The sequence below is a fragment of the Solanum pennellii genome, chromosome 3, assembly GCF_001406875.1.
Source record: "Solanum pennellii chromosome 3, SPENNV200".
NCBI lineage: Eukaryota > Viridiplantae > Streptophyta > Magnoliopsida > Solanales > Solanaceae > Solanum > Solanum pennellii.
The window spans coordinates 5860957-5884371 of NC_028639.1; the positions used below are offsets into that span (position 1 = coordinate 5860957).

The 23415-nt window shown below is 27.5% G+C and overlaps 3 protein-coding genes across 3 annotated transcripts; 1 reads left to right on the forward strand and 2 right to left on the reverse strand.

Annotated features, from left to right (window-relative positions):
• On the reverse strand, positions 1 to 1386 carry LOC107014084 (homeobox-leucine zipper protein ATHB-40-like). The gene is made up of 3 exons (XM_015213948.2): positions 1032 to 1386; positions 580 to 905; positions 1 to 338 (listed from the first exon to the last, which is right to left on the reverse strand). The coding sequence occupies exons 1-3, from the start codon at positions 1114 to 1116 to the stop codon at positions 129 to 131; spliced, it is 621 nt and encodes a 206-aa protein (XP_015069434.1). The 5' UTR covers positions 1117 to 1386; the 3' UTR covers positions 1 to 128.
• Positions 1387 to 4377: 2991 nt separating this feature from the next.
• Positions 4378 to 5502, reverse strand: LOC107014153 (homeobox-leucine zipper protein ATHB-40-like). The gene is made up of 3 exons (XM_015214007.1): positions 5400 to 5502; positions 4849 to 5174; positions 4378 to 4623 (listed from the first exon to the last, which is right to left on the reverse strand). Exons 1-3 carry the CDS (start codon positions 5500 to 5502, stop codon positions 4378 to 4380), a joined length of 675 nt encoding a protein of 224 aa, XP_015069493.1.
• Positions 5503 to 11666: 6164 nt separating this feature from the next.
• LOC107014006 (probable NAD(P)H dehydrogenase (quinone) FQR1-like 2) lies at positions 11667 to 15014 on the forward strand. The gene is made up of 3 exons (XM_015213875.2): positions 11667 to 12045; positions 12981 to 13118; positions 14621 to 15014. The coding sequence occupies exons 1-3, from the start codon at positions 11702 to 11704 to the stop codon at positions 14847 to 14849; spliced, it is 711 nt and encodes a 236-aa protein (XP_015069361.1). The 5' UTR covers positions 11667 to 11701; the 3' UTR covers positions 14850 to 15014.
• The last annotated feature ends 8401 nt before the right edge of the window (positions 15015 to 23415 follow it).

Here is a 23415-nt window from a genome sequence, read left to right on the forward strand (position 1 = left end):
TAAAATGAAAGAGAGTAGTTAACCACAAATCATGTTACAAAAGAAAGAAATTACACATTTCTACATTTATAATTTTATACATATGGATAATCAATATTATACATTTGGATTATAAATTTAAACCCATTCTAATCATCCCAAAGAGTTATATTAAATAACATATTATCATCCATTAATTGCCCCTCCATTCTAAACTCTCCAAGATCAAAATGTGGCTGCTCCATTGAGAATATTGATGAAGTTGGGCTATTATTGCTTGAAATATCACTTTTATGTTCCAATAATAGCCTTTCTATCTCCTTCTGTGCTTCACACAATTGCTCTTTTATCTTCAACACCTACAAGGAAAATATAACTTTTAAGTATCAGGGTCAAACTAATAAATCTGAACGCATAGATCTTCGATCTTTTTTAAACTAAAAGTTACATATAAATATATATAAACTATGTATGACGATATTATTATAAGTCATACTAATAATTAACAAATTAAATGAAAAAACTTCTTTTTTTGACTTTATGGATAATTATAATAGCAATGTCACATCAAATAGAACAGAAGAACCACATATATTGTACCTCACTTTCAAGTCGATATTTCTCAATGATGGTAAGCTCATGTTGAGTCTTTAACTTGGAGTATTCCTCCTCAAGTTTCTTGTTCTTCCATCTAGCCCTCTTGTTTTGGAACCACACCGCGACTTGGTGAGGATCAAGGCCAAGCTCAGAAGCAAGCTTGGCCTTCCTCTCCATCTCTAGCTTGTGCTCGTCCCCAAAACTTCGTTCAAGAAGATTAACTTGTTCTTCACTAAGCAACTTTCTCTTCTTCATCACAACCTCACTAGTGTTGTTTCTCCCTTCAACTTCGTTCTTCTTCCTTCTCCTTCGCGGTTTCACCGTCTCTCCTAAAGAGACGAAGGTATAAACATCATGTTTACAACATTAATAATCAAAGAAATTATGATCCTTTTCCATAATTTGTTTTTGCAATACATACTCAAAGAAATTAAAGTTAAAGTTGTTGTTCTAACCTTGTTGTTGTGCTAATTGGGCGTAAATATGAGGGTAGAAGTGAGAAATGAGTTCCATTTGATCATCAACCTTGCTGCTTGTCATAATCCCTTTCCTTCTCTCTTGTTATTGCTTTTGCTTATTGATGTAGAAAATGAAATTAAAGTGGATATATAGCTAGAAAGTGTAGAAAGGAATACTTTTAAAAAATTATGGTATTTGGTAAGACTTTATTTTATAGAGCTAGCTAGTTGTATGGGATGCACCTTCTTTCTCTCTTGATGTTCACATGTCCTGTTCAGAACGATAATAGCATATCTAATGTAATTTCACATACATAGAATTTGAAGGTGACATTGGAATATTGTATACAAAGATTTTACCTCTATCTTTGTGCGAATTCCATCCGTCAATTGTTTGGAATATTCTCTCTATATATATACTAGCTTGAGAGTTGAGTCAATTAGGTGAATAAACTTTTTATTTAATTTGAGAAATGAAAAAGGGATTGAAAATTTAAGGACACGTAGCTTTGTTGTCTTTAGTTGGTGAAACTTGTCTAGGTTAATTGGATATATAGATAGCTAGAAAGCTATTTATCTATAGCTTTAGGCTTTAGCTTAACTAGTTTGTTTGTTCGTATTGTTTTGGCATTTCTTTCATCACCATCTGGACCCTCTTGTTTGAATGGATTTGGGACCTCTTCACCCTGTCGTTACATTTTATATGATAATATTTGATTAAATGTAAAATTAATAATAATAAAAAAATTGATATAAAAGATAGATAATTTGCTTGATAATTTGGAAAATGGAAATAGCCTATATTAAGTCAAATAACATGGTGGTAGAAACAAATTTAGTAATAACAATTTTTTTTAATTATTATTATTATTATTATTATTATTACAATGATACTAATGTGATATTAACTTAAATAAAGAAGTGGGGATATATATATATAGCCGCGGTCTCCAACTTATTTGAGTCTCAGGCATCGTTATTATTATATAGCGTATGCAAGTGAAATCCTTTTTCTTAAGAATAATTTAATGGAAAAGATTGAACTTTAAAAATAGATGCGCATGGTGTGGTAGGAATCCCTTTAAAATGCTTTTAATTACTTGTTAATTATAAATTTGGCTCCATGCTTAAGTACTAATTGGTGTCATGTTTATCCCGACAAGTTAAGCTCATGTTTCCCATCTTCAAACTTGGGATTTTGAATGCTAATAAAGATTGGATCAAAACACCTACTTCATGGCTAATCAAAATCATATCCATCAATGTGTTCGGAAAGTCACAGATATATATCGTTCGATGAACCAGTTTATTAGTATGATTGAAATATAAATATATATCTACAGTTTACTGATTACGATTCGTAGCTACATATTAGAGAGAGGAGAGATGTGTGCGAGATTGGGAGAGGGATGAGAGAGGGCAGAGAGTGGAGAGAGGTGAATTGTACACGTATATTTATCAAATGATTGTATATATGTAATTGGTATACATATGTATTTGGAGGTTTGGCGAATGAGATTGGGAGAGGGAGGAGAGAGGTGAGTGAGAGAGAGGAGAGAGACGAACTGTACATGTATATATGTCAAATAATTGTATATATGTAATTGGTATATGTATGTATTTGTAGGTTTGGCGAGTGAGATTGGGAGACGTAGGAGAGAGGCAAGCAAGAGAGCGCAAAGAGAGGAGAGAGGCGAACTATGTAACTGGCATACATGTGTATTTGAATATCTCGCGAGCGAGATCGGGAAAGGGAGGAGAGAGGCGAGAGAGAGAGAGAGAAGAGAGAAGAGAGGCGAGCAAGATCGGGAAGGGAGGAGAGAGGCAAGGGAGAGAGGGTAGAGAGCGGAAAGAGAATAATTGTATTTGTATATCTATCATATAATTGTATATATACATATGTATAATTTGTATTTATATATGTATAAGCGACTTAATTACAGTTAAAAGTAACCAATCCCAAAATAGATGACCAAATAATTCAAACCTGTAATTATTTCTATTATTTATATTATGTTTTGTTTAACATTTACTTGAATCAAAGGTATCTTTTATCACGTGGTACAGTCATAATATTAACCGGCCACCTCGTAATTACTAATTTTCCTTCTTTTATGCTTAAGTGGTCCTCATTTAATAATTTAATTATATATAGATCTTAGCTAATTTGTAGATAGCTTTATTATTAATAATAATAATAATATAAATTATCTAATTTGATCCCTACATTTGCTAATTTAATCATTTGTACAAAACGCCAAACTCAGTGGACAGCTGTTATGCCACTAAAATACACATGATCATAGTATTTCCAAGACCAAGGGATACCAAACAAATTTTGCAAACTACTAAGGGGACATTTGCACATATTTTTTTTTTAATTTTTAAAAAAAAAAGTATTATCCGGAAAAAAAGAATTTAAAAATGATATTTCAAAATTTGAGTAATGTTTAAACATGAATAAAATTTGAATCTTTTTTTAGTAACCAAACATGAATATGGAATAAACATAATACATAAACATAAATCTTAACTTGGTTTGATAATTCTGACTTTTAACTTTAGGTTTGCACAAGTAGACACTTAAACTTGTATAAAATTAAACAAATAGACACATTCATCTTACATGACACCCTACATGACAATTTTATGTCCTACGTGTATTATGTCATATAGGATACATTTGTCAACTTGTTAAATTTTATACAAGTTTTACGCTTACTTGTGCACACTCAAAGTTGAACGACATAGTTATCCGCTGAAAACCAAATCGAAGATCATGTTTATGTATTATGTTTTTCGATACAATGAATGTAGTAGTAGTTGTAGCAACACGAACTTTTAGATGAGTCAGTAATTCAACATTTTATTTCATGAACCAAACGATGTCTTTATCATCTATTCCCTCAGTTTCAAATTATATGTTATGATTGTCTCAAAATATTTTTCATTAGAGGCTCAAAGATAAAAAATAATTATTTTTCCCAATTTATACTTAATAATAATTGTTCTATAAAACTACAAAAATCTTAATAGATCTCTAAAATATTTAAAGAAAATAGATTCATATCTTAAAGACATTGATGAGGGCAAAGTAGTCAAAATTCCCTCCTAATTACTGTCATATTGAGAAAGGTGTAAAAGAAAAAATACGATAAATAATTTGATACCGAGGAAGTTCTACATAGGAATAACTTTATCCATTTGGAAAAAAAAAGTGAATGTATCAAAAAAACTCTGCTCACCAAAAAAGATGTATATACATTAAGTGATGATTCATTATGTACAATTAAAACTTAAACAAGGATAATCAAAATATCATACATATAGGATAATAATAAACTTATATCCATTCTAGCTCATTATCCCAAAGAGTCACATAATTGCTTTGATAATCAGCAACAAAGAACATATTATCATCCATTAATTGCTCTTCCATTCCAAACTCCCCAAGATTAAAATGTGATTGTTCCATTGAGAATATTGATGAAGTTGGGCTATTATTGCTTGAAATATCACTTTTATGTTCCAATAATAGCCTTTCTATCTTTTTTTTCGCTTCGCACAATTGCTCTTTCATCTTCAACACCTACAAGGAAAACGTATATTTAAGTAAGAAGGTCAAACTAATATATCTTCAATAAATCTGAAATTATATAGTCTTCAAAAATTTTAAACTAAAATTTATATAAATATATAAAGAAGTCATACTAATAATTAACAAATTAAAATAAAAGAACTTATTTTTACTCAATTGATAATTATAATAATAGTGTCACATCAAGTGACACAGAAGGACCACATATATATGTACCTCAGTTTCAAGACGATATTTCTCAATGATGGTATCCTCATGTTGAGTTTTTAACTTGGAGTATTCCTCCTCAAGTTTCTTGTTCTTCCATCTAGCTCTCCTGTTTTGGAACCACACCGCGACTTGATGTGGATCAAGGCCAAGCTCAGAAGCAAGCTTGGCCTTCCTCTCCATCTCTAGCTTGTGTTGGTCCCCGAAACTTCGTTCAAGAAGATTAACTTGTTCTTCACTTAGCAACTTCCTCTTCCTCATCACAACTTCACTAGTGTTGTCTCTCCCTTCAACTTTGTTCTTCCTCCTTCTCCTTCGCGGTTTCACCGTCTCTTCTAAAGAGATAAAAGTAATGTTTAATTAGTAAAGGTGTGTCTATAGGAGAATTAAAGCAGTTCAAGAATAAATATGTGCTGATCAAAGTTGGACTATTGAAAGTATAAAGAATAGTGAATATAACTTTGTTTGAAGAGTACAAAGGTAAATTTGATCCTTTTCCTTTAAAAAAAACTATAACTAATTCTACACTAAGAAATTAAAGTTGAAGTTGTAATTCTAACCTTGTTGTTGTGCTAGTTGGGAGTAAATTTGAGGATAGAAGTAAGAGATGAGTTCCATTTGATCATCAACCTTGTTGCCTTTCATATTTAATCCCTTTTCCATCTCTCTTGATGTAATGAAATTGAAGATTTTGAAGAAAATGGTACTTAGAGGGACTTTATTTATATAGAGCTAGTTGTACCATTATTCTCTTTTTAGTTTATTATGATAAATTCACTAGACTTTGTTACATTAAGTCATCTAATTTTCAAGTATATCATAGTAAAAAAAAAAACATTTTTCTATTTTTTATCACCAAAAGTTATTATGTTGTAAACATGTGATTCAGATCTAATCGAATAATAATATGAATAATAAATAACAAGTGGGAAGTTTAAAAAAAATCACTTATAAAAGTCATCCAATTTATAAGTTGATGACACAATTAAAGTCATTCAATTATGACAAAGTTAACAAAGAAAATAAATTTTACTTTGAATATTTGTATAATAAAAAGTGAATTTTTGATTTCGTACGATAAATTTAAAATTGAATGACTTTACATAGTAAAAATAAATTTCCTTTTTGTTGATAAACTCAAAACTAAATAAGGACTAATAAAATTAGTCATGGGTAAAAAAAGGTTTTTGTTCAATTTGGGAAATGGAAAATGGATTGAAAATTTAAGGACATGTAGGTTTATTGTCTTAGTTGGTAGGAAGAAAGCTAATTATAATTACCTATAGCTATAGGCTTAATTAGCTTAACTAGTTTTGTTAGTTTTGTTTCCTTCTAGAAGGTTCAACACCATTAATCAAACTCTTGTTTTTTAGTGATGAACGGAAAAAAGCTAAAATTATCATTAACTATTTGAAATAGCGTAAATATACTATTCTACATGACATTATAATTTACATATTGAATGTCACACTTATTCCGTTAAATGAAAGGGTAAAAAAGATCCACTAATAAGACGAAAAAGATAGTTTTGAATTAAAATATAATAAAAGGATATATTTACTCTATTTCAAATAGTTAAAAATTAATTTTGACCCTTTTCTGTTTAATACATAAATATGTATATGAATCTTTTCTCTCTATTTATTGCATTTCATATGATAGTACCACATGTTATAAGTTCGTGCAAGCACAGATTCAATAAATCAAGAATTAATTTATAATTATTTTATCTTTGTTTGATTAGTGGATAGTAAGGTATGAGGATATCTAGGAATATTTTATCATATATTTAATTAGTTCTATAAACTAAGTTATTTTTTTTATTTGTACTATCAAAATAAAATACTTATCTCATACATATTATAAAATAATTAATCTCACGAAATAACTACTAGAGATCATTTGGTAGAAGAATCAGATAGATAATGTTATTTGATGAGATTAACTACTTTATCTATCTGCTTCATTGAGAATATTGATGAAGTTAGGCTATTATTACTTGAAATATCAATTTTATGTTCCAATAATAGCCTTTCTATCTATTTTTGCTTCACACAGTTGATCTTTCATTTTCAACACGTGAAAGGAAAATGTACACTTTAAGTAAGAGGGTATAACTGATAAATCTTTGATGAATCTAAATATCTAAAAATTTTAATTTTTTTAAAACGGAAATTTATATATAGAAAAAAGGCATACATGATAGATTTACTATAAGTCATACTAGTAATTATTAAGAAATTAAAATATTAATAAACTTTTTCTTTTTACTCGATTACCAATAATTATTATAATAGTATCACATCAAGTGAAATAAAAGAACAATAAATGTACCTCAGCTTCGAAATGATATTTTTCGATGATGGTACCTTCATGTTGAGTCTATAACATTAAGTGATCATTAAAATAGAATTTATATTAGTTCCTAACGGATACTAAAAAGACTACTTGGATATAATCTCCTGATCTCGACATTCAAATACGAATTCTTGAGCACTTCAATGGCGAATAACTAAATTAATTCTCATATCGCTAGCTGAACAAATAGATGAGGATTAACTCCTAAAATTCTTATTAATTAATTCTTTCTCAACCTCAATTTTCCTCTTTTGAGCTCAATCAAAGTAAATGGATGAGTCTTAGAATTTGCTTCACCCTTAAGAAATTGAAGTACAAAAATTAATTAAAGAAACATTAAGTGATCACTTTCTTAAAGATAAAAATAATTCAATTCTAAATAAAATAAACAAGAGATTTAAACCAAATTTCAGTAAGAAATATTCTCACAAACAAGATTCTAGCAAAATAAAATAAAATACTACACTTAAATATATTAAAGAAATGGAGAAATGTTCAAACAATTCTGAACCCAAATCTTTAAGTCTATAATCCCAAAAGTGCTGAACAATCCTAGCTCTAAGGATCTTGTATTTTGCCAATGATGAGAAGAAAAAATAATTAATCTTGGCAAATTTATAGAAATCTCATTGGTTTAGGAGCTAATGATCAAAATGCACTCAAGTTTGCAATATTTACAAATTAAATCTTATCAGAATTTGATGCCTCCAGATACATAGATTTTGAGATACATGAAATTACAATTAGGTGTAATTTATTCTACATTGTATTCAAGTGGATTCACAGTCTGAGATATACAGACAAATCACATTGGCCTCACTCATCTTCCTCCCATCTCACTCACCACTTTACTGTATATGTGGTATATCAGATACATCATAATCACACCAATTACATACAAATACATGTAATTTGGTATGTCTCTAGTGTGATTCACACGTATCTAGGATATATAGCTATCACACTTGCATCCTTCCCCATCTTGCTTGTCCTTCTCTCTATTTTAATGTATTTGACAATAAAAATAAATGTATCTAAGTGGATCTTCTCAATATATAATAGAAAGCTCTCGATAAATAGTATCATACGTAGTTATTTAGAAGTATAGATCGAATAAGTATAAATAATATGGATATGTGTCTAATAAGGTCATTTTAAAATCTACTAAGTGTTGGTTTTATGTTCCTAAAGAATTCCAATAAAAAATAAACACAAATAGCGTTTGGGCTTTTAGATTTACATATTTGCATTTTTAACCATTTTGCGCTTCTAAATGAATGACCAGTCCTTATTATGATATCGTGTTTGTATATGATGTATACCAGGTATCATAAATGATTCGAATATTTTTGAAAAGGAATAAATGATCAGTCGTCCATGGTATATACCATGTGGCATAGAGAATTGGGTGTATTTCTTGCGAAAATTGTGCGTAATAGTAAATTATTAATTTAAAATAAATGTTATAGCTATAATTTTATTTAATTCCAATTCACGACGAACTTCTTGTCATTCGTTGCTCTCCCCTCTCTCTGAAATTTCCCTCGCCATTCTCCTTTTCTTCCAATTATTTTTCACTTGTCTCTCTCATTTTATACAAACACAACTGTATAATTTGTGCTTGTGTTTATATAAAGCGAGAGAGACTGTATATATAAATACAAATATATATCTTTCTTTTCTATACACATATGATTGTACAAATACGAATCTTCTTCTGTCCAGTACTTTTTTGCATTTCTCTCCGTCCCACTTTATACAAATACAATTTATACAAAATACAATGCATAATTTGTGTTTGTATAAAGCGAGAGAGAGATTTGATATACAAATATAAATATTTTAACTCAATTTAATTATATACGAATTCAAATTTTATGCAGATATACAAACACAATCATTAATACTTATACATTTCACAATCATTAAAACTATCTCAAAGTGAGGGAAATGAAAAAGCGGCAACAAAACATTGAGGGTCCACTTGGACATATCATGATTTGAAATCAGATTTATAGTTGAACTTTTATTTGCACATGCACTTTTAAATCCTTAACTTATGAAAATTATTAAAATTTTCATAACTTATACAATTTTACCATATGAGCAACCATATAATTCATAAAAACAAAGTATTAGAATATCTTAAGGTGCCACTTTGTTCAAACTTTTAGTTACACATAATCTATAAAAATTCGCCAGGCAATAATAGTAGTAACTAGTTGTTCTTTAATATAATTATTTCACATGGTACGAATAATCTCTTCACTTCAAGCATAAGACGTTTTATATATATAAATTTTAAAATGATGGGTCCTTTTTGTTTTTATAAAATATAAACTTATTTGTCAAGTTTTACATTTTTAAAAGAAATAGTATCACGATTTATATTTTAAATCATGATCCAAAATCACATATTCAAACAATGATTTAAAATGAAAAAATTACATAAATTGATACATTTTAATAAATAATTACTGATTTTAGCAATACTTTTATTTATTACCACTTGTAGCAATACTATGTTAAATCTGTCATATATATTAAAAGTGAATTATGTATGCAATATATATGAATTATATATGAATTATAATTGTTTTTTAGATATATTATGTTTGTTTGATAAAAATTTGACACATTGTATTATAAGTAAATTAAAATGTGTGATAAATGAATTATTTATCATTAAAATTTGTATTATATATGAATAAAAAATTGTTCTTAGTAATATAAATTAAACTTGTATTATAAATGAATTAAAAGTGATCAAGTGAAACAGAAATATTATTGCTATAAATGGTAAATATTTTGTTATTATAGTATATTTATGTAAGTTTCCCATTTAAAATTATGAATGCATGTCCCATGTCCAAACACAAGCTAAAGAAAACACGGTAGAACTTTTTTCTAACTAATTTAAAAATAGAAAAGAACAAAAAAGAAAATTTTAATTTATAAAATAAACAAAGAAATTTTAATTTATAAAAATAAACTAACTCTCTCTTAAATTAGTCCTTATTCTATATTTTTATTTTTAAAAAACTAGAACAAAAGGCTAAAACAAACCTAAAAAAGGACGATAACAAAACACTGTAAAGATGATTTCATGCTGACGTCTGTTTTAAATTATTTTATTTTTTTAGATATTTGGATAATTAATTTTGAGTAATATTAATTGGATATCCTCGTATAAATACTTTACCTTTAACAGGCACTTAATTATTTCCCAAAGAAAAAAAACGTTGCGGATTTTTTAAAATCAAGAACTACTCTGACCAAAATAGTCTACTATTTTCAGTTTTTATTTTGATCTAATAATGTTTATATCGTCAATAATGTAGCTTAAAAATAATTTTATTGTTATTTAATTGGTTAAAAATATCATTTTCTAAATATATATGTTATTTGTATTCTTTTAAATATATTCCTTTTTAATAATATATTTCAATTAGACTCTATAAATAAAATATTCTAACAGCGGATTAAATGTGAATATGGTTAGTTGTTTAATAATGATGGGAATGAACTTTGCCAGAAATGGAAAAGTCATTTTTCCTTAATTTTCTTCTTTAAGGTTACATAAATAATCTTCCTTTTCTTTATAAGGTATAATATAAAATGGAAAAGTCATTATGCCTTCATTTTCACATTTATTTATATGCCAACTCAGAATATAATACACAATTAAAAACAATTCTAATTTTATCCAAAGAGAAAATAATAGAATTAATCACTTATCTTTGATAGTATTTTCAAAAAAGTCCTCAAAGTATATTTTTATTGATCATGTAAGAATTTTTTTTCAACCAAAGAATATTATAAATTTTCATCAAAATTACAGAAATCATAATATAAAAAACTACGCAAGACAGAAACCTCAAAAAATTGAACCGAACTCTTGAATTAGATCGAAAATATTGTTAGATATCTTTTATTTTCGTAGTTTTGATTAAATTTGAGGGAAAATACATAAGTACTCCTAATCTATGTCCGAAATCTCAGAGATACATTTATACTATATTAAGATTCTATTATTTTCTCGAATTTATTTTATAAATAATGTTCTATCCCTTTCCGACTTATGCAGTAGTATCTTCTGGACTCAGCGCGTGTTAACAATTTTTTCAAGCTATCTAGTTGATAGTGCTACGTAGGTTGAAAAATAGTATAAAATTATTTATAAAATAAATTTAGAGGTAATAAGACGTTAATATAGTATAAGTGTGTCTCTGAAATTTCAGACATAGGTTGAGATAATTATACATTTTCCCATAAATTTGACAAACATAATTGAATTAATATGTAATAGCTAGAGACTAAAAATGTCAATTATTGACAAATTTAATAACCAAAATTGTTGAGTACATAATTAAATGACTATTTTTAACCTACCTCGAACATTAAGGGATCATTATTGTTAATTTTTCTCAAATCTTCTACCTTAAATATCTCCTCTTTTTTTTCATTTCAAATACATTAAAAAAGAGAGAGAGAGAGAGAAATCATGGGAAAAGGTGGTGGATGTGTTTCTAGCAAAAACAAAACTTCCAAATCTTCAAATTCTAAAAAAAATTCCATCAATACTCCTTCATCATCAACCAAAAACCTTAAAATATTTATCGTATTTTATTCGATGTATGGACACGTGGAGAGCTTAGCAAGAAGGATTAAGAAAGGAATAGAAACTGTGGAAGGTGTGGAAGGGATACTGTATAGAGCACCTGAAACGATATCGGAAGATGTCCTTCTGAAAATTCAGGCCCCACTTAAAGATGACACGATTCCCGTAATATCATCACCAGAAGATCTTGTTGATGCTGATGGGTTCTTGTTTGGGTTTCCCACCAGGTATATATAGATTAACAGATTTATAACGAATTCTGTAAGTTTAACTGAATTTACTATTTCAATTTAAATTTTATATATGTGTAAATTAGTTGAAGTATATGCATATTATAAGGTGACAATAATAGATTGGAATAAATTTGGGTAGGTTAAATTGATATATGGATCATGATATATTTTGTTTGAGTCAAATCCGAAATGACCTAACTGTTACTCCTTTTTGTTTTTGTTTTTTGGAAATTAAATAGCTAATATAATTATTATTTTTTTAAAAAGATAGCTTAAGTTTCTTTTGTAGAAAAAAACTAACTTAAGTTTCTTTCGAATTTACATGATTTCAGTGTTCAAATTTAATTTTGTATTTCTGTTTCACATTTTGACATATTGAAAGGAACATTTTTAGCTTTTTAGGGGCAAAGCCAGATACGAGTTTAAATTTTATCGATTTGAATCTTTCTTCGATGAAAATTTACACTATTTGTACATAAATAAATTGAAATTTCTTTTATATATATATAATTAATATTGTACTCGTTCAGCTTCTTCGTATGTTGAGTTTGCCCCTACATGAAAATTTCATCTCTATTATTAATATTGTTTTAAGTCATTTTGATCAACTGAATTACGTTATTTTAAGTCATTTAACCAATCAAATTATATTATTTTAAATCATTTTGACCAATCGAATGATATCATTTAAAGTCATTTGACCAATTGGATTGCATTATTTTAAGTAATTTAAGCAACGTTTAATGAGTCATTTTGAATTAAATCTATTGAATCAAATCGTTTAACATGTCATCGATTCGTTGAATCAAGTCAACAAACACGTCACAATTTGATCAGTTATTTATCACCTCAAATTCAATTAAATTCATTATTATTTTTTCGAATCGTACAAAATAAATTACACTCGTTCTGAATCGACTAATATGTAGGTTTGGTTGCATGGCGGGTCAGATGAAGGCATTGTTTGATTCAACTGGGAATTTGTGGAAGGAGCAAAAGCTTGCTGGAAAGCCTGCTGGTTTTTTTGTGAGTAGTGGTAGTCAAGGAGGTGGACAAGAGACCACCGCGTATGTTTCCTTTTATCCTATCTGATGATTTTTTTTACCTATTATGTATAAAAATTATTTTATTTAATTAAGTATAATTCTAAAAGTGAGATTTAAAAAAGATAAAATATACTAATATTATATTTATTTGTGTAAAAATATGGTTTCTCCTGTTTAAATATTCGATTCAAAATTGATTTTATAAATTAGGGCATTGAGGTTGTGTCTTCGCTTGGTTGGATCAAGTCGACCTAAAGACTTTTTTTATATAATCTGATATTGTTTGCTTTGGATCAAACTTTCAAAGTTGTCCTCATCTCGTGTCATTAGAAGTATAAATATCCCTTATTAGGACAATGCACTTAATGATTTTGAAAATTGATGGTCTTGAACTTTTGATTCTTGATTGCCTCATGGATAAGTTTTGAAGGTTGAAAGTTAAAAACTTATTATATTTGGAAATATTGTTCATGGAGCAGGCGATGTAAAAAGTTCAAAACCATTCACCTCTAATGTTTTTTTTTTTGTATATCAACATTAGAAATAGGGAACAATGTGTGACTCTGATCACATATTCAAGAACATTATTCTTTAAACTCATTATAATTTAACAAAATGTCGAATCATTTAGGTTCAACTCATTGAGTCCAATCAACAAATGACTCATAATCCAAATTAGGAGTCTTTTAGTTGGATGTCTTAGAAAATCTAATACACGTGTTAGTCATGATATAATTAAATTCTTTGTTTGGTAGAATTTTTAGTCTATATAACTAATACATGCATTAGTTATACATCATAATTTATAATATTCAGTATTATAAATTATACAACTAATAAATAGAAAACACACCATAACAAAAATAATTTTTAGCGTCATTAAATATTGACACTAATAAAGAGTGCTAAAGTCTTTACCGACATTAGTTAAGTGTCATTAGAATCAATGTCGCTAAAGGCTTTAGGGACATATACAAAGAGTGACAATTGCCGCTAAAAATATATATTTAGTGGCAATTAAGAATTAAATATCTCTAATTACATTTTTGTTGTAGTGTCATGGTATGTAATCTCAGTGTAACTAATTCCAACATCACTAATACACTCTATCCAATATTATTTTTATACACTCTATCGATAATAATCTTGAATAAATTATTTAAAATGTATTTAAGTTTTGCCAGCTCTTATTGAGGTAATATAAGTATTTATAGGATTTATATAAAAGTTATTGAGTTAACGTGAATTTATAATTGTCCTTCTAAATCTACCTATTTGTATATTTAGATTGAGGTTGCATCTTTTGACTACTAGATTACATGATTTGATTTGTTCACATTTAATAGTACTTGATGGATCATTATGATATAACCAATTGAGTTAAATCAACAAATAGTTCATAACCCGACCCGTTTAAACTTTGATGGATAATTAAAAATGAGTTAAACTTCGATACCTCTATCGAACGCATAACTTTAAGGCTAGCTCCTCCCGGGCCTCTAATTATCTATATTTATTAGCAGTTGGACAGCAATAACTCAACTAGCACACCATGGAATGCTCTTTGTTCCAATTGGCTACACTTTTGGAGCCGGCATGTTCGACATGGACACGGTCCGAGGAGGTTCACCGTATGGGGCCGGGGTCTTCGCTGGAGATGGTTCGAGAGAAGCTACCGAAGGAGAGTTAGCGCTCGCAGAATATCAAGGCAAATATATGGCTACATTTGTTAAGAAATTGGTTCATGGTTGATGAGGAAATTGAAGTTCTTTTACTATAAAAGGCTATAGATTGTTTGTTGATTGGTTTGCACTTTGAATATTAGTTTGTGTTCTTCATTGATTTCTTTGTTTTAAACATTGATCATCGACAATTATTATTATGTTAGGGTGCTTGGCTAAGCTAATAAGTTTGTTAAACGGGCCTATAAGTATTTTTTAAAGTTAATTTATGATTTAGGTAAACATTACAGTTGTGGTTTGTGTACACTTTACTATTCTTTTTGACCCCATCTTGTGAGATTATAGTAGGTAGAGTCGTTAATATGGGCTAGTCCATTAGTTGGTCTGGACTAACCGTAATTTGATAGGATTGGACTAAGATTTGTATAGCTCGTTTAAGAAAAATATTTTTTAGCCTGGTCCGAATAAACCGCTGGTTTGCCGGACTCGAGCAATAAAGGTTGGGCCGGTCGTGGGCTAAATAAAAATAAAATACAATATATTACATAAATGAGTCATAAAACTCAAAATAATTAAATGTTCATGCCATTCTCTCAAAAAAAAATTAAGCCCATACCCCATATTCAGTAAAGCTGATAATTTTCGCTTAACTGATACTCAATCATTATCATATTTTCTATTGATATCATTAAGTGTGTGCATGTATATATGCACAGTATCATTGACTATTGAGTTAATTCTTAACAAGAAATCTTAATGATGCCACAACAATATGCATATAGTCTTATAGTATAATTAGTCCCTTAATGATACCACAACAATATACATATACTCTTATAGTTTCATTGACCATATATGTACATATATACATATTCTTATACTATCATTTACTAATGAGTAATTTTTTAACAAGAAACCATAATGATACCACAATAATATACATATACTCTTATAGTATCATTGACTAATGAATAATTTCTAAACAAGAAATCTTAATGATATATACCACAACAATATACATATACTCTTATAGTATCATTAACTAATGAATAATTTCTGAATAAGAAACATTAATTATACCTCAAGAATATACATATACTCTCATAGTATCAGTGATTAATGAGTAATTTCTCAAGAAACCTTTATGATACCACAACAGTATAAATAATATACTCTTATAGTATGATTGACTATGAATAATTTCATATAGTATCATTGATGTTTCTTGTTGAGAAATTACTCATTAGTCCATCATACTATAAGAGTATATATATATTGTCATTCAAAATAATGGAGCTATAACTAAACAATATGAATTTAAAACTAAAAGTCAAAGCTAAAAGGAATTTCATAATTTCAAAAAAATATACACTGATTAAATTAAAGTATAACAAAAAAATGTTTTTTTATTTTTCTTTAAACGCACTGAAACAGACACGTCGACGTAAAATTTTTCTTATATAATAAGAGAATTGTACATTAACCAGTCTAAAGTGAAAAAACACTATTTTTAAAAAATATTTTTTGAAATACGTTGAAGCGCATGTTGACGGAGACGTGTATGCCTCAACGTGAAGTATTTCTTATATAATAAGAGATATTACGCCGCCTATATCAAGAAAAACGGTTCGTATATCAATTTGACTAAGACATAAATTAAATAAAAATGAAATTCTAAATAATTTTGAAATTTTCTACAACTTAAATTAATTTTTCCAACATATTGGAAGCGGGTTTAAGGATGGTGGTGGTCCCAATTAAGAAAGTTAATAACACATCAAACACTACTAATGATCTTGTATTATTCATTAGTAAAAATTAAAGTGGATCATAAATACAACCTTTGAAGATTGCTTAGCATCCCTTGCTCTTGGAAGTACTATGATTAGTGGAATGTCATGTGTGATTTAGTGGCTTAATAGCTGTAAAAAATTACTTCGTCTATTTCATATTAAGTGATTTTTATGTAACGTATACTTAAAAAAAAAGTTTAGTATATAAATTAAACACCATTTTTTACTTTATCCTTTTACTTTTTCTGTGCAATAGGTGTTCAATGTTGATTTGACACGTAAATTAAGAAGTATTTGTAGTAAATTAATTTTATCAAATTACCTATTTAATATAAGTCATCTAAACATTGAAAAAAGAATTAAAATTTGATAGCAAGGATAAAATAGATACAACATAGTGAAATATTCATAGATTTTATTTATAAACTAGACAAGTATTAATTGTTGGACATATCAAAATAGTGTATATATAGTAGACAAGTAAAGATGAACGGATGAAATAGTTATTGTCAAATTATTTTTGAAAATAAAAATTACTTAAAGTAAAATATGAATAATTAGCTCTCTTGGACTTATTAGTATCTAGTAAAAGTAAATAAAAAACAAAAATGTAAAAGAAATTCAAATATTTATCTAAAACTTTGAATATTTAAATCTTTTGAACTACAACAAAAAACTAAAAAATTCTGTTAACATGGAATATAGGGTATATGATTGAATATTAGGTAAATATATGGAGTAAATAAGATAATAAACTAAAGAGTTTAATTAAGGTATAATTAGTCTATAATGAAATGAGAAGGACCACTAAAGCACACAAATTTAATCTCTTTTGATTTAAAAAAGGTAAATAAAGGACACTTAAGTTTATGACTGTGCCACGTGATAATGATACTTTTGATATCAAATGTATACTAATTAAAACATTAAACTAATACTATTAATATTAAGCAACATAATTTCGATGATGATTCTGATTAGCCAGGAACTTGGTGGTCTTATCAAATCGTTATTAGGAGTTAATTAGCATTTAAAATCCCTAGTTTGAAGATGGGAAGCAAGACCTTGACTTGTCGGGATAAACACAATTAATTAGCATAAATTAAACCAAGTTAACGATAGTACTACGCTAACTTGGATTCATAATTTAAGGAGATGGAGAAATTGAAAATGATGTGAGATAGATATTGGAATATATCGTCAAAGCTTAAAGGTGAATTTTATAGAGTGGTGGTCAAACGATGTTGTTGCATGAGATAGAGTGGTCAGTCAAACACTCTCACATAAAAAATAAATATAGTAAATATATATAGAGATGATCAGATGGATGTGTAGCAAACTCAGAGAATTGATTAGGAACGAAGTTCTATGGGGAAAGATGAAAGTGACATTAGCACTGACGAACAAGATGAGGAAACCGAGGTGGTTGAGATGGTTTGACCATATGAGCATCTGAGGTGTGAGGATACACTAATAAGGAGGTATGAGAGGTTGGTTGTAGCAAGACTTAAGAAAGGTAGAGGTAGAGCGAAAGAAGAATTGAGAGGGGTGGGGGATGGTTAGACAAGTCATGACACAATACCTGTTGATATGTTGAGGACATGATTTTAGGTAGAAAGAAGTGAAGCTCAAAGATCAACACAAAATATTAGTGGGTAGTTGAATAATGTTATAACACTCTATGTGTGAGATAGCGGACTAGCTTCCTTCTCTCCTCTTGTCCTTATAGTAGTATTATTTAGTTATCACGTAGTTTCTTATTTTTTGCTTTGTGTTACTATATGTTATTGCATTTGTTTCGTAACTTGCAACTTTAATTTGCTGTCCCTTTTTTGAGAATTTAGCGTAAGATATTTTTCCTCTGAGCCAAGAATTTATGAAAGCAGTCTCTTTTAACTTACAGTATTAGGTGGGCCAAGTCTGAGTACATTTTATTTTCTTAAATTCGACCTATGAAATTATACTAAATATATTATTATTATTATTATTATTATTATTGTTGTTGTTATTGTTATTATTATTAAATTTGTAGATAGAATAAGGAATATATGTCGAGCATATTTGAAAGAAAAAAATCAGTCAAGCTTCTACATTTTGTGAAATATTAAATATTTAGGACCAATTTTTAAATATTAAAACATCAATTATTTTAAATGGTGGAGTGAACAATAATTTAAAGCATGTGAAAGGGAACCCTTTCCGCTCATGCACGTCTTCTCAAAGTTCTATCCACTCTTAAGTGTTATTTAACATAACATGCATGCTATTGAATTTTAGAATTTGAAAAATAATGAAAATATATTTTTATTTATAATATGTAATATATATGAAAAAGTCTTATATTAGTGGTAAACAGATGCATAATCTTCTTATATTGCTTGAATGTTAATTGTTATAAGTGAATTCAAAATATAAAATTTATAATTTTTATAATAATATCAAGTTGATATATAGTAGTAATCAAGCTCACAAAGTATATAGGATTTGGATACCAATTGTTGGATTCTCGTGAACCTACTTTGGATCCCTCTTCGTAGACAATCTTCAGCTCTTCGGTTAGTTTTTGGGTTGAGTCAAATTTAATATTTATTTTTATTTGGTATGTAAACAGGACTTATCTCAATATTTATTTTTCGATCATTACTAAAAGAAATTTAGCAAAGAATGAATTTTAAAGTGAAACATCAAAATTCGTCGTTAATTTTATTTATCGATGATTTTTTATTAGATACCAGCAAATTAGAGATAAGACTATTAGCTAATTCCAAAGAAAAAATCGATTTATGTTAAAGTTACATACTTCAAATGCGGTCGAGGTTGAGCGTGAAAGGATAAAGGTGGTTATGAAGAGTATTATAATGATAAAAGGGATAAATATTGATTTTTATAACTTAAACAAGCTTATTTTTTTGAGCTAACTTTTGAAATTATATTGAATTTAATTCAAATTTATAATAAATATTTTTTACACAAAATATAAAGACACCATGTATACTTAAAAGAAGGCTTAAGTCATATGCAGCTTCTTAAAGTTGTCCGCATAATTCATTTAAACACTTAAACTAAAGCTTGTACCTATTAAACACTTTAAATATTCAAAACATGTGTTTATTAAGCACAAAATGCTGATGTGGCAAATCAAGTGTATCTCGCTGCCTAGTAGCGCGTGAATATGTTCCCAATTTTTTTTAAAAAAAATTTAAAAATAAACTTTACTTTTTTTTTATACTAATTATTAACCAAAATAACTAAAAATATTTTTATTTAAAATAATGTTTTGAACTCATAAAGAAAGCAACCCCACGCACCCTACCCCCCACCCTACTCCTGTAGGCCATATCAATGGTCATCTTCTTCTTCACCCCATTTAAGCTTCTCAAACTCTGTTTTTTTTTTTTCACTCTTTATAAATGAAATTGAATCTGTTAATAGAATTTGCAACAAGAAAAAAATGAATATCGAAATGATAAAAGTAATTTTTGTCCATCTTATTTTCGGTCAATCAACAAACATTTTCAATCATTTATTTAAAATGACATCAGAATATTTAATATAATTCATTTGAATCCTCTTGATTTCTCTTTATTGTCAATTTTGAAATAATTTATCAACGTCGATTTATTTTTCATAAAAAATCTCAACAATCACTCCATTAATTAATCGTGCTTCATAATTTATTTCACTATTTACATTAGACTTGATTTCAATAGCTTGTAGTTTATTACAAGAAAAAAAAATCATTTCAAGAGAATAGAAAATGACAAGTAACTATGGATGAAGAAGAAGAAGATAATGATGAGTAGGTGGATGTATTCGAGGAGCGGGTGGGGGGAGAATTTCTTTATGTTATCGCCGGAAAAGAATTTTTTTTGTTGAAATGAGGATGGCCGATGAAGGGAAGAAGAAGAAAGGTGGGTGGGTGGAGATGGGGGTTTTTCTTTTTTTCTCTTTTTTGCTAATTAATTTTTTGAATTATTAATGATTAAAGTTTTTATTTTCTTAAAAAGAATTGAATATTACATGTTGTAGTTTTATTGATTGCTTTATAAAGATTGTGTGTGTGCATTATACACACCTCATTTTAAAAGCTTATTATCAATTGTGTTTAATAAGTATATATTTATTAATATTAAAATATTTAATAAATACTAATCTTAATTAAAATATTCAAATAAATTATGCGGATAATTTTAGGGAACGCATGACTTAAGCCTTAAAAGAACATCCAATACTTTTGGAGGAATCTCCTTTGCATCACCCCTTGCATGCTCTCTTTTCTTATACATCCTTATCCTTTAGATATATTTTAATCCTTGTTGACATTCACAATTATTAAAAATAGCATGCAACACTAGTAAACAATTTTCACATTAAGATTCTTTACCTTCTTGATTAAGATAACTCCATCTTAATTTTTCTTATGTTACAATTTGTTCAGAATAAATTTTTTAATATGATTTTCACAATTCAAATCTTGCTAAATTAGTTTCTGATCAAGATTTGAGCTCCAAGTACAACAATAAATTCATTGTCAACTATCAAATAATAGAACTCATATTTTTTTTAAAAACTCAACTTCACGGAAATTTACTCAAAAATCAAAATAATGGAGATTATGATATTTTCTCCTCCTAATCCTAATTTGAATGAAACAGTTCATAAAAAAAAAAAAAAAAGAAGAGAAATTACTCAGTATTTTTTAATTCATGTGATATAATTTGACTTAACATGAAATTTAAGAAAAAATCAAAGAGTTTAAAACCCCTGATATAAAATAAATCATGAATATTTATATTGCTATAAATAATTTCATTATGAATAAATTGAGTATCTAAAAGTTTAATTACTAAATATAAAAATGTACGCTTTTTTTTAGATTAACTAAAAAAAAACGACTCATATATTATGTTTCTTAAAATAAGCTAAATTGGACCATAAATTTTATTTTTTAAAACGAGAGTAGGAAAAAAAGAAATGAAACAGAGAATTATGAAATGAAGAACTAAACTTTTATCAATATCATAAAAATTTCAATAATTAATTAATTAAATTATTAAAATAGTTCAAATAGTTAATCAATTGAATTATTGAAATTTTCCGACGACGCATAACATGATACACTTAATGACACAAAAATCTCATAGAAGAATCCCTTCATCAAACAAGATGGTCCAACTTGGTAATTGATAGTCGACAAGATGTCGAATCTTCTAGAAGAAAAAGACGTTCCTTGCTAATTCCACATATGGTGACAAAAAATCCCATGTGGACAAAGTAACTTCTCTTATTAAGTGGAGTATTTTTCATTCCAATCTATAGGATGGTATAATTATATAACGTGCGATAAATTTTTTCAGTATAATTTTATAAAATTAAATTAGATCATAGAGTTCTTTAATTAGTTTTAAGATAGTAAAATTTCTCAAGGCCAATGAGTATATATGTCTATAAACCAAGTTCGAGAATGATAACATATAAGCAATAGCGAATTTGAATTTAGCTAAAAGATAAAAAATAAAATAAGTAAGCATTTGAAAATTATAAGATGATAAATAAAGTAAAGCAATAAAGGACAAAACTTGTTGAAAAATTGATTTCAGTATCTCAAAAAGAAGTATTCATATTATTGTCTAGATTTATTCTTTCATATCTTGTTAATTATTATTTGTGATGTATTTTGATTACTATTGAAGGTCCTTAATAGTCTTAATGACAATATTATTCTAAGTTCTTTTCCTTCTTTGGAGGGGGAGACATGCCATAGACAAATTTTATTCCTATTTGATAGGATGTTGGGTTTTCATCTTTAGTCTTTGTTAGAATTTAATCTCACAATTTTATATTAAAAAGATTTATCAAATTTTGAAAGATATATTTATATCGGACGAAATATTTTGAAGAATAATATTTCTTTTTAGAACACTTCAAATTATGAGAATTCCCAATTATGTATTCATTATAAAATATATTTTGTAAGATTTCTTATGTACAATACGTTTTTAACCTTAAATTTTAACCGGCCTTGTCATGTCTCATTTAACGTTTATTCTTAATTTTATTCTGTTCCATTTAAAACTTTTTTTTATAATTTCTTGTGTTTTTTTCCTCTGCAAAAGAATTTAATTTATTTCATTCTTGTTTCTTTCAAATTTATTATATTTTGATTCATATCTATCTAAAGAATTTTTTTTAAAAAAAAATTATCTTTTCTTGGTGGCATCATTTTCATATTAGGTTTTCAAAGCAAATTTCTCTCTTTAGCAAACTTTATACAATTTATAATTTTAAAGGATAAGTTTAATAATAAAAATTTTGAAATTAAATACAATCTATCAAGCTAAAAATTTTAAGTCATAACACCTATCTAAAACTTATTTTTAAAATTATTTTGTCTTATAATATCATTTTCATATTAGGTTCTGAAAATAACTCTCTGTTAAAAAAAAATTATACATTTAAAACTTCATCGTTATCTATGAAATTCACACAAGGTGACAACAAAGAACTATGTGGAAAGTAACCCTAATATTAATGGAATATAAACTTGATAATTAAGTTCATGATATTCAATATTTGGTGGACCCTAAAGTTTTCAAAATTAGTGTAAGGGGCGAAGCTTAGTGGAGATGAACATTCTATATTATACAAAAAGTTAAAATATTTTTATATAAATAAATAAATAGATAGATGTTAAATTTTTTTAATATTAAAAAAAATTGATTTATTAGCTAAGAACCTATCCCCCCACCCCCAAGAATCCAATTTTTTGCCCTACCTAAATCATATACATATATTTATATTTTAAATTTATTTAGTTTTAATTAATTTTATCCAATCAAAATA